This window comes from Salvia miltiorrhiza, chromosome 3 (genome assembly GCF_028751815.1).
Source record: "Salvia miltiorrhiza cultivar Shanhuang (shh) chromosome 3, IMPLAD_Smil_shh, whole genome shotgun sequence".
Taxonomy (NCBI): Eukaryota; Viridiplantae; Streptophyta; class Magnoliopsida; order Lamiales; family Lamiaceae; genus Salvia; species Salvia miltiorrhiza.
Genome location: NC_080389.1, coordinates 59,984,812 through 59,997,619, shown reverse-complemented (window position 1 = coordinate 59,997,619; position 12,808 = coordinate 59,984,812). Strand labels below are relative to the sequence as shown.

General features: G+C 30.4%; 2 protein-coding genes across 2 annotated transcripts; one reads left to right on the top strand and one right to left on the bottom strand.

Moving 5' to 3' along the window:
- Positions 1 to 198: 198 nt before the first annotated feature.
- LOC131014977 (pre-rRNA-processing protein esf2-like) lies at positions 199 to 2,638 on the top strand. Its single transcript, XM_057943154.1, is given in 8 exon segments — positions 199 to 520; positions 869 to 932; positions 1,138 to 1,205; positions 1,557 to 1,646; positions 1,731 to 1,796; positions 1,799 to 1,860; positions 2,126 to 2,239; positions 2,318 to 2,638. Coding segments are annotated over 8 exon segments (753 nt in total). The 5' UTR covers positions 199 to 246; the 3' UTR covers positions 2,333 to 2,638.
- Positions 2,639 to 3,910: 1,272 nt separating this feature from the next.
- Positions 3,911 to 6,561, bottom strand: LOC131019080 (pectin acetylesterase 8-like; the record flags this gene model as incomplete). Its single annotated transcript, XM_057947762.1, has 8 exons — positions 6,480 to 6,561; positions 5,960 to 6,046; positions 5,698 to 5,822; positions 5,117 to 5,177; positions 4,955 to 5,008; positions 4,792 to 4,869; positions 4,584 to 4,713; positions 3,911 to 3,963 (listed from the first exon to the last, which is right to left on the bottom strand). Coding segments are annotated over exons 2-8 (543 nt in total), but the record flags the coding sequence as incomplete, so codon positions are not given.
- Between the last annotated feature and the right edge of the window lie 6,247 nt (positions 6,562 to 12,808).

The following is a 12,808-nucleotide window of genomic DNA, read 5'->3' as shown; positions in this document are numbered from 1 at the left end:
TGAAATTTTATTGAGTAATTAGTATTTTATTTTTAAATCATATTTTACATTTGTTATATTTTGTTTCTGTTTATTATTTATATTTATTTATTTAAACAAATCATTTAATTTCGATTTCATCGTGCATCGCACGGATGGTCGTACTATTATTAAGGAGTATAATTTTATATTTACATAAGTATTAAATATAGTCTTGATATTCATTGAATTTCAGCTAAGCGAGGTCTTATTTTTCACAAATTTCGTATGATCGTATCTGGTGGAATGGCGGAGGAGGAGGAGATGGCGGCGGAGAGAGAGAGCGCGCAAAGTGGGGATGATGCGAGCTTGGATGAAGAAGCTGTGAGGAGAGAGAGACGGAGGGAGAAAAAGAGGAAGCGGCTGTTAAAAGAAGCTGAGAAAGCAGAGAAGCGGGGCGTTTGCTATTTGAGTCGGGTGCCTCCGCATATGAATCCGTTGAGGCTTCGCCAAATTCTTTCACAGTATGGAGAAATAGGCCGAGTTTATCTTACTCCAGAAGGTCAGACATAGCGCCGTTTCACATCAACTAATTCAAATTGTTGTTAATTCTCGCGCAGCATCGTTTTTATGTTGTTTCTTCTGCAAAATTGGAATGCTGTCAGTTCTTGAGTGTTTTTCCCAAATTATTTTATCATATATTAAAATTAAATCCTTCAGAACCTGGTTATTTTAAACAAATTTTGGAAAATAAAGGAAGGAGGAAGAAGAGGCTAGTTCCTTTTTGCTGTGAAACGACGCCGCATAAGTCCACAGCACCCTCTGCTGTGTTTCTTCTAGTAGAATTTTTTGTTGTGTTTACCAATTTTTGTTGGTCACCAATTCTCTCTTTCCCTTCTTCTGTTTGCAGATCCTGCTAATCAAATGCGCCGGAAAAAGTCTGGTGGATTCAGGGGGCAAGAGTTCTCAGAGGGGTATGCTTATTGATTTTGCTTGTGGCTTGTGAAATTCCTTACTATGCTAGCTTGACATGATGATAACCAAGCATGTTAATATTTATCCAACCTAGAAATTCCTGATTCTGTATTTGTTTTTGGGTTGGTAGTGTCCTTTCACATGACTGTCTCTTTGAGAGTTGCACATTCATAAATAAATGGCTCCATATATTGCTGCTTGCAGGTGGGTTGAGTTCATTGACAAGAAAGTTGCAAAGAGAGTTGCGAGCATGTTGAATGGAGAACAAATTGGTATGTCGGTTTAGTTTGTTTTATGGTTTTGCATTGTAACTATGCACCTTTTTGCATTTGATAATTTGGCATACCACACTTGATAATTTGCTGAAAGGCAGAGATATTCACGCAAAATTATAGTACTGCATGAACTTATGTGGACGAGGGGAAATAATTATGTGATATTCTTCTTCTTCGTTTGATATATAATTTTCTAATTCAGAAAAGAACTTGAGGCTTTATGAGAATCAAATTATTCGTGTTTGGATTTTCTTTTCTAGTTTTGTAGGATTTGTACTCAGGCTTACATATTTGTTATGATTGCACCTTGCCGGTCATGGTTTTAAATCTTCTCGTATTTTGGTTTAGGTGGAAAGAAAAGGTCATCCATCTACTATGACCTGTGGAATATCAAATATTTGAGTAAATTTAAGTGGGATGATCTTAAAGAGGAGACAGGTAAAGTTACTTAACTCTCTTATTACCATGATGTGCTCTGAGGTACCCACCTGCAAGAATGAATATCAAATGACTGTTTTGCAGAAATAAAGAATGCTACTCGAGAGCAGAAGCTGGTGTTGGAACTCTCTGCTGCCAAAAAAGAGCGAGACTTTATCTCTCCAAAGTTGACCAATCAAAGGCGATTAGTAAGATTGGAGAGCGGTTAAAGAAGGTAGTTACAATATGCACCATGCTTGTCAAATATCTATTTGTTATATATACACATAGGGGTGTTTATTTGGGTGATTAATTTTGAACTTATTTGATAATCTAATCCTTCACATAATCATTTATTTTATGTATCACATCATAGTTCCCGTCATGGATGATTATCTATCTACCGTATCATAGTTTCCGTCATGGATGATTATCTTTAGAATGGATTCCTAATCGGCATATTATCAACTGTTTACACTTGCATTTGATTCTGAATGCAGAAGCGGAAGATTGAAATGGTACCGAAAGTAGTCCGCCATTTCCCTCAGAAGAGACCATTCGGGAACGAAACCGGAGAGAACAAGGGCCAACTATCAAGGGACATCTTGGCAGGAGTGAGTGTTTATTTGACTCTGTCAGCTATTCTTGATTGTATGTGTTTGATATTTAGAATCTTCATGTATGTATTTCAGGTTTTTGGCTCGTGATGACTGATGAGTTTTATGCGAATCGGCTATTTTTTGTGAGGTATTGTTTCCTTCAAGTGCAGTTTTGGAGTTGCAAACACTCGGGTTGATGTTCATGCTTTGTCATGTTTGTAGCTGTTAATGCTCTACCATAGGTCATATTTTTCTTATACTAGATATAGAATGTTTTAGCAATTTATTGCCAAAAAATAGACCTCGTAGTTATAAGAACATCTGCAGTCTCTTTGAGTTTTTTGGATTGTATTAACTCTTTTCACTCTATTTTGGTCTCTCTGTCAATTAAGGATCATTTGGGAAAATTATATACTTCCTCCATTTGAAAAAAGTTGCCATAATGTGAAAGACATAGATTTTAATAAAATGTGAGTGAAGTTGTTAGTAGAATAAGGATATCACTTTAAATGTGAGCGAAATTGTGTGATCCCATTATTCTCTCTGATCATGAAAAAATTGTCTTACTTTCTTTTTCAGTTCACGAAAATGTTGTTCACATGTGATAAATTTTTTGTGAACGTATATAATATTATAATAAAAGTGATAATTTTTTTGTGAGCGGATCCAAAAGAAAATTGTGACACGGTATGTTTCGTAGACGGAGGATTAAGTAAAAATTAAAAATTGTGAAAGTTGCAGCCATAAATTACTATTAATATTTTTATTTATAATCGCTACATGAAATAAGAACACTTTTTTTTGGATCGGCTAATTCTATCCACACTTAACAGGAGCATCAATCCGATTGTCTATCATTCTGATAGGACTTCGATCGAAATACCAATCGCCAATAGCTTGTGAAATAGTCTGCACATATAAAATAAAATTTGGTAACCAAGTATTATTTCATCTTGAAAACAAATGAGTTATTTCATTTTGGCAAAATTTTTGTTTCTGAAAAATAATTTTATGAAATATTAAAGCTTTTATTTTGTTAATATACTATTCTATTTTTTTGTAGTGCAATCATGAATAATGTATAAAATTAAATACTTATGCATGTGTCATATTATATACATATATGTATGAAGTTAGGTTCAATGGAGAATACCAAATATTCAAATAATAAAGAACATTGAACATGTCAATAATTCCCGTTTAACGTTAAATGTTCGTATAAATAATTTTATTGAACGTTTGGGGTTCATGGGGTTCGAACCCTGATATAAATCCGTTCAATAAAATTATTTGTACGAACGTTTAACATTCAACGGGAATTACTGACATGTTCAATGTTCTCTGTTGTTGAATATTTAGTGTTTTCCATTGAATTTCCTTGTATGTATGTATATACTATATAACTATTATCAGTGCATCACACATAGGGTAAATCTAGTAGAACTTAAAGCAGAAGAATAAAAATTGCAACTATCAAGCATTTTCTGTAATTTATTAGTCACGTACACAAACTAATATGTTATATATAATGATAATATATATAGTAAATAATTGTGAAAAAAATGATAAAATAACAATAACAAAAAAAAAGAGCTACCTTATCTTGCAGTTTGCAGGTTGGTCCATTCCAAAGAGCATTTGATACGGTTAAAACATGATAGAAGCAAGAGGTCATGAAAAGCCCTCTGATGGATTATCAGGAAGTCCATTTATTGCATCTAAGAATGTAGCCCCAAAATCTGTAATTAAATCATATTTTATTTCACTTGTAATTTCTGTATAAAAATATGTCTACTTTATAATATTACAACCTATTTGCATATAAACTAAAATGTCTTGCACCATTGATAACATCTAAAAAATACTCCCTCCGTCCCAAACGAAATGTCCTACTTAATAGATGTTATATTATGATATAAAATGTGTCTAAAGTAGATAAAGTGAGTTGGTGGAGTATTTCTTTCGGCGCAGAAATTAAGAAATGTGTATAAAGTAGATAAAGTGAGTTGGTGGAAATTATTTAAATATTAAGTATAGAGAGAGAGTGTATTGCCAAAAAAGGAAACATGACATTTCGTTGGGACAACCCAACAGAAAAGGAAAAAGACATGTTGAGGAAAAAGACAGCCCAAAAAAGAAAACATGACATTTCGTTTGGGACGGAGGGAGTACAATTTTGTATCATAATCCAACATTCACTAAATACGAAGTGAGAGAATCAGAAAGTACTAACGATTCTGTCACTTAATACTTAATAGATGTTATATTATGATATAAAATTAAAAGCTCATGTGTTATTTAAATATTATTGACAATATTGGACATTTTAGATGATATTAATTTATTGAAATTAAAATACCCTTGATGAATTTCATTTGAGGTGGTGTGCAGGTATTTGGAGTAGGAGGAGGCGCCGGAATAGCTGTAACATTGATGCAAGAAGTGTTCCAACCCTCAAGCTCAGGAGGATTAGGGCTCAAATATTTTACCTGAGAAAATTAATTAAAAATATACTGATTTTATAAGTAGAAAAAATGTGAGAAAATTTAATACTACTATTATTTTACCTGATATGAGTCGAAAATGGGGTTCAATAAGAAGAGTGGTGTCTGAACATCTCCAACCAAATATTCGGCAAAAAGGCACTATAAAATATTACAATATATAAATTCTCTCAATATAAACAACATATTTTTATTAGATATATACTAATTGTACAACTTTACTTACCAAACTAACATTCACTTTCGAGGTGCATGACTTAGGCAATATATCGTATAATTTCTGCATATAAGAAAATAATAACAAAGAGTCAATGTCAATTGTATTAGAGAAAAAGAAATATAAATAATATTAAAAATATGTAATTAAACATTTCTCATTGGATCATACATGGAAATCAATCACATTTCTGAAATTCTTTTCCCGGCCTTCTGCACCAGGGAAGTCCTTTCTATTTTTGGATAAACACATACAAAAGTATAAATATGTCGGTGAATATAAACTTGTACAAATTATATATAGAAAGAGAAAAAACGATCCAGTGAGAATGCTCTTTTTCATAAGAATGTGAATTGATATGAATATTGTGCGTGTATTAGCCTAGCGGTAAGAGGTTAATACCCAAGACCTAAGGTTTTAGGTTCGAATCCTCCGTCGCACGGTCTTTGAATTTCTTTATTTACTTATACAATTTATCAAAAAAAAAATTATATGAATAAATCAGTATATAAGGTTGAATAAGGTGCTTGTAATACATGAATAATCATTCAAACATAAGTTCGAATTTTAGAGGAGGCGAAAATTTCCTCAATTAACTAAATTACAACTATTCATGCATTATAAACAGTTTATTCAACTATATATACTCATTTTTCACGAAAATAGTCATTCTCACTATATATATATATATATATTATATATTATTTTAATTTAATAGTAATAGTAATAGTAATAGTAATAGAAAATCTCACGCTCGAATGAAAAAACCAGAATCCGCAACACATTTCACTCTCTTAGCATTCGGTAGAAGTGATTTGAATTCATCACAATGTAGTATAGTCGCTAATCCACCTGCCGAACAACCAGTAAGAAGAGCCTGCAAATTTAATTAACACTTATTCATTTAGGTAAATATATATATATTTTTTTTTAATTTTAGGATCATATAGAAAATGTAAATGGATATTGGAGTGATTAATTAAAGACTAATAATTAATAAATCAACAATCATACATTTTCTGCATTTTTCATTCCTTTTTGCAGCAGCTCATCCATTGCAGAACTAAAGATTCTTGACCCCCTAAATTGGACGAGGCGCCCCTGAGATTATATATTAATTTAATAGAAAACAAATGCTATTAGAGAGATTAAATAATTTCGTATTAGTACTATTAAATGAGGTTATTTACATATAAATTATTGAACTTTCAACAAATTCTGATTCTGCACATGAATTTTAAAAATTTTATCAAAATTACTATTTTTTTTCCTTTCTCATTTTGCATATTAACTCATTTTTTGTTGTGGTGATATGATATAAACATGCGTGTATGGCATAAATATGATAATTTGAAAAACAGAACTCACGATCGTATCGTATAAGTTTCATGACCAAAGTTTGGTCAGAAAATTGATAAATATGTAAAATTTTGAATAATTTTAATAAAATTTAAAATTTATGTACAAAATAAAAACTTATTAAAAATTTAGTGATTTATATGCAATTAATCTTATTAAATAATGACTTACTTACGTTATCATCTTGTTCAGTATCTCCTAGAAAAGACGCCCCATCACAGTATCGAAGAAAAACTCTATTCCAATTGTAGAATTCTGAAATACAAATTAGAGATTTCAACGTGAAAAAAAATTCGTCCAAATCAAATTAAATTAATTAATCATAATTAATTAATGGGGTTATTGACGCCTAACTACATCAATTTTGGGGTAGTTTATAATTTTGCACATGAACTTTAAAAAAAGTAAAAAAAATACATGAAATTTAACGTTGTAGCAATTTTATCACAAATTCAAATATTAGATATTCAAACTCTATAAAAATATTACGATTTACGGATTTAGAGATGTCTTATGCGATATCTTTTAGAGATGTCTTATACGTTGTCATTTTTTAAAAACGTCCGATAAATACACGTCGATATTTCGACTTGCTATGTCAAGCTTTAATTTGAGTAAAAATTGAATTTGTGACATCGTACAACTCTAAAAGATATCGTATAAGACATCTCTAAAACCCGTGAATCGTAAGATTTAATGAAATTCGAACATCTAATATTTGAATTTGGTGATAAAATTGCAACAACATTAAAGTTCATGTATTTTTTTACAACCTCTTAAAATTAATGTGCAAAATCAGACTACCTGTAATAACCCTAATTAATACTCAATAGTCCATTAATTACCTTGGATTAACTGATTGATCCGAACTTAAGAGTCCACTAAAAGTTTCAGGTCCGACGTGAACGTTTTTCGTGCCACCATGAAATTCACCCATTCTTAAATAGCAAGTCCAATGTGCACACCATCCACCACCCTAAAAAAATAAATAAATATATAAACATTTGAAATAGTTTTTTTTATTTAACGAAATAATTGATCATATAAATATTAAGTTAAAGGGTTAACCATTAAATAAACAATCCAGTTATTAACCCCGTCGCCAAATCCTGGATCATAGTGGTAGCCTGCTGAGACCCCTCTATACAAACTGCGGTGAGAAATGTAAAATTTAAATAATTAGCAAGTTAATTATGTTAAAATAATTGATACTATTTTTGAATAAAATAAGTAATAAAAAGTTATTTTATTTTGTACCTGCGAGTTTTCATTGCATTATCAATAATTTTGAGAGGTACGATTTGGCCACGAACTTGGGCGATTAAAGCAACTAGCGCACAAGCAAATATTACGTGTTGTCCCATTCCTTGCAACCAAAACATATTCCAAAAATTTATAGTTTAAATATCAATGAATAATTAGAGGATATTCACAAATTTGTTCACTTTTGCAATCTCTACAACGTTGGCTTTATACATATAATATTACTATTTAAAAAAAAAATCTAAATACTTATCTCCGGTGTTAACAAAAAACAATCAAAATCATCAATGATCTTTATAAAAGTATATAGAGAAGAAGCATGATTAATATAGGGGGTGATTGAATCAAATTTTCCACTTTGTAGAAATCAAAACCATTGCACACTGTTAATTTTTCTATGATCTACAATTATGATAAATGAAAATACTATCGCCATTATTATAAAAAAAAATGGATTATGATAATACTCTCTCTGTCTACGATGTCGTTTTCAATTTTGCCATTTTGATCCGTTCACATTATCATTTTCACTTCTATTTATAGCAGTATGGTCCACAAACTCCACTCATAAGAATACGGGGACCCAAACTCCACTCACAGTAGTACCTACTCACTACTATCCCTCACGTTTCTAAAACTCGTATCGTTCATAAAGTGAAAAATTCATTACCATGAAAGATGCATTATTGTATGTACTAAGATGCATTATTCAGCATGAAAATTAATCATAGCCATCCATTTAGTTAAAATATATGAATAAAATTGGCTCCTAGTTCCTTCACTAGAGATGATTCATATCAAAAAAACGCCCATTATCACATAATGCAAATGATCTTTCACTTCACTAAATTGTTATGAAAAGAAATTACATTATTAATTGTAATATATAAAAAAAAACATAATTATATATGTATATTTATAAATAGTTAAATAAACACAACAACCAGAATATGAACAACCTTAACCCCATCATAACATAAATTCTGTATATACTTACCTTCTGAATCACCTATGATCACTTCACTTGCAACAAATTACTAAACTTTTTTCTCAAAAAAAAAAAAAAAGACACACAAGATATAACCTCGTTTTTAACTTTTTCTTCACACACTTATGAGATCACTTGCAACAAATTAGTGAATGTACAATGCTTAATCAACAATTATATAACCTTAACTACTTACGATCTAAGTAGCGAATAAATTTCCAAAATTATTGGTTTTGGATCCATATGTCGCCATTTCAACCCTTTTACGTAATACCATTCATCATGCTACTAAAAAAGAACATAACGTCGAGATTATTCAATTTTATGATATAATAATAGGCGCATTGCGAAAATTAAATTTCATTCCACAAAATGAAAAAGCAAAACTAAATCCCTTTTATTTATTCTTTTCTTTTTCTATTTACTTATTACCCCATTTAGATTTTAACATGTCACATTTACTGGCCTACTGGGATCGATATTTTTTGGGGGGCGTTTACTTTGAATGATTAGCTTTGATAGATAAATCTAATAGTTACATTAAAAAATCGACCGTCAACTTGGTCCAAATGAGTCAACAAATAAAAAGACATAAAAAGAAAAAAAGTTTCAAGAATAGTATAGTGTCATTAATTACAGAAACATTCATTTCCCTTCAAAATGTGACTATATTTAATAATCTAAACTATGTTAAAAGTAATGAATAACCTCAAAGTCAGGTCAAGATTGCGTATCTTTTACAGATATTTTTGCAGTTCAATTAGTAGGTACACAGGGAATGGGACCACCAGTAATTCAAGTGCCAAAGTGAATTAATCTACTTTCCACTTCTTCTATAATTTATTAATTACCATTATCCCTATTTAATTAATCCAACAAATCAACTCTGCAAATCTTTGATCAATTATTATGATTGCGATCTAGATTGTATGAGAACGTCATTGCAATCTTTCTTCTTTAATCTCAATTATTGATTCGTATGAAAAGAATTTTGAATTTAGTTCGCAATGTATATGTACATTATATATATCATAAAAAAAAAGATAAAATAACAACAAAAATGAGCCTTCTCCTACGCTACATGAATATCATATAAAAACAACAACAAAAATCTATTAATAAGAAAATAGTTATACAAAACTAAATATAAAGGAGCAGTAGCACCTGGATGAAATTGATTATTGAGGTATATAATATAATGTATTGTTACTGTTGTACTTCAAATACCCTTATTATTAAAATTGAACGAAAGACATGCGAATAAGAAAAAACAAAACACATCAGAAGTTCAAAAATATAAAATACATTAAAATTGCATCAAATCTAATAACAAATAAATAAATACATAGATTTATAAACCAGAAAAATAGAAATCAATAAACTAATTGCTTCCAAATTTCAAACTGATCCCTTTCATACTTGCTTGCTCATTGGACAATTCGATAAATAAGATTAAATAACAAAAAGTAATGAAGTAAACACTGTAAATTAGTAAAATATGTATTTTCCTCTATTTAATTATATATTCATGATCTAACGATAAAAAAGCTGAAGAGTCTTGATAATTTAAAAAAAAAATATAAGGATATATTCAGAGTTGAAATCTCTAGCGTGGACTCAATGAATTCTCAACTAAAATAATGGGAATCGAAGAGGACGAGTATATTTTTCTGAAGATATGAATGAATTTATATATATATATATATATATATATATATATATATATATATATATATATATATATAGGGAGAGGTTCAAATAAGAACCACTAAATAAAATTAGAACAGAGAGCCATTTTAAACAACCATTCGATCATCAAGATCTACGGTGAATGCATCATCTTGGTGGATGAATGCAGATCCTGGGTTCGAATCCTGAAGGGAGTATTATTTTCGGATGCATTAAATTAATAGTGAATGCATTAAATTTATATAGTAGATACATTAATTTTAATGGTTCTTATGTTCTTACGATAAGTGTGGTTCTCACTATAATCGCACCCTATATATATACTTCCCTCCGTCCCATAATAAGTGGCCACATTTCCTTTTTCGTCTGTCCCACTATAATTGGCTGCTTTCTAAAAATGGCAAAAGTTTACTTTAATTAAGTCAACAATTACTCACTAATTTGGTCAACAATTGTAGGCCACTTTCTAAAAATGCCAAAATTACTTTAATTAAGTCAACAATTACTCACTAATTTGGTCAACAATTGTAGGCCACACTCTATTAAAACATATAACACTCAATCGTTCTTAATCTACGTGCCGAAAAGAATGTGGCCACTTATTATGGGACGGAGGGAGTATTAGGTTTAGAAAAAATTTGGGCCCTAGGCCGTCGACCTAGTCCGCCCGCCCTCCATCGACAGGGCGTAGTTGTGAATTGCTCTTTAAATAGTAAAGATGACAATTTATTACTAACATTCTAAAATAATAGAGATGACTAAAAAATAAGTTTAGTGGTAAATTACTCTTTAAACTTGTTTGATTGTTATATGAAAAAAACTAGGGCGTGGAGCTTAGGCATTTTTTTTGGGGTTTTACTTGAATTTCATTATGCTACTTTATTCTTCATTTTATTATCTTGTTGCCTCTTCTTATTTTTTATATACAATACGATCCATTGAAAAGAAATAATTCTATTAAACTATTTATTTAGAGTCGGAATGTTGCCTTACGACCTATAGATTTCATACAATGTAAACTATTTTTAGGATTATATAAACAAGAAAGTTTTTTTTAATTTATAATTAATAATTACATATAGATTATAGACCATGGAATTGGACTATCATAATATAGGAATTCCGCCATTTTTTCCCAACTCTGACTTATCCACTAAATCCCTTACTTTCCCAATATAGTGGAAATTATGAAACCCAAATTATGTTTATCATCTCATTTCTTAATTTGAAAGATTTTACTTTAGAAAATAAGCAATCGCCACTAAAGAAGTAAACCATATATTAAGACGTCATGTGTGGTCGATCGCGAAAATTATATCCCGTGGTTATGAGGGTTAAATTAACATTTAAATAAGTACTATTTTTATATTCCCTCCGTTCACTAATTGTTGGCCTACTTTCTTTTTTGGTCCGTCCACCAATTTATGTCCTACCCATTTATAGTAAGTCTTTATAATTTTTTAATTGGTGGGTCCCAATAAACAATACACTTTTTCTCCACTCAACTAATAAACAATACACTTTGTGGGTCCCTTTCTCAACTCAACTAATAAACAATATATTTTGTGGGTCCCTTTCTCCACTCACTACACTTTTTCTTAAAATCTGTGTTTTGCCTCCTAGGCCAACAATTAGTGGACGGATGGAGTATTTAATTATGTGATTACATAAAGAGAATATGTATATATAATTTTTTTCATTAAATTCAAATAATTAATTTGAAGTTTCTGGTTTAGGCCAGTCCACACTACTTGATGTCCCATTTAACTAATTAATTAATCCAAACTAGTTTTCACAATGAAAAAAAAAATAAGCAAACTGAAAATCAACTTGTAAGATTATTTAAAGAGTTTGGCGTCGAAAATAACATAATGTTCATCCATATATGGTCACAATTATTCTTCTTTTACAAAATAATGTAACTGCATAAAACTATAAAAGGTGGCTTTTTTTCCTTTATGTATATATATAAAGACTATCAATCATGGTTCCCTATTTCCCTCTTTGGTGACTCGAACCCTCAGTCGGCGTTTTACCAATTGAGCTGCGCTCCGTTGTCACACTTGTCACTATAAAAGGTGACAATGTAATTACAATGTTTGAAAACGTGTGCGAGAAATTACAAAATTGATCAGATGGATAGTACTTATTATATTTTTGACAATTAAGCTGTATTTATATAACTATATAGAGTCAAGTCAATGCATCCCCACATGCAGAAAGAAGAAGAGGGGATTAGAGATAGAGGTGAAGATTGCGTATCTCTAAGAGATGTTCTTTTCTAGATTCTTGTTAGGATGGAGTGGACATGCATCCATATATTCTAAGTTTCCAAAGTGAGATTAAATTTCATTGGACAGTTATAAGATTTGGTATTTCCTATGGAAATATGTATAGTCACAGTCTCCTCTAGTGCATCATCAATATATAGATTCTATCTTGATCTGCCCCAACATCTGTGTCCAATGCAATCCAATTAAGATATCATTGCATTCTCTATCTAATCTCACTAGATTCGTCATATTCAAACTAGAATTAAATGCACTTTATTATTTTATAATATG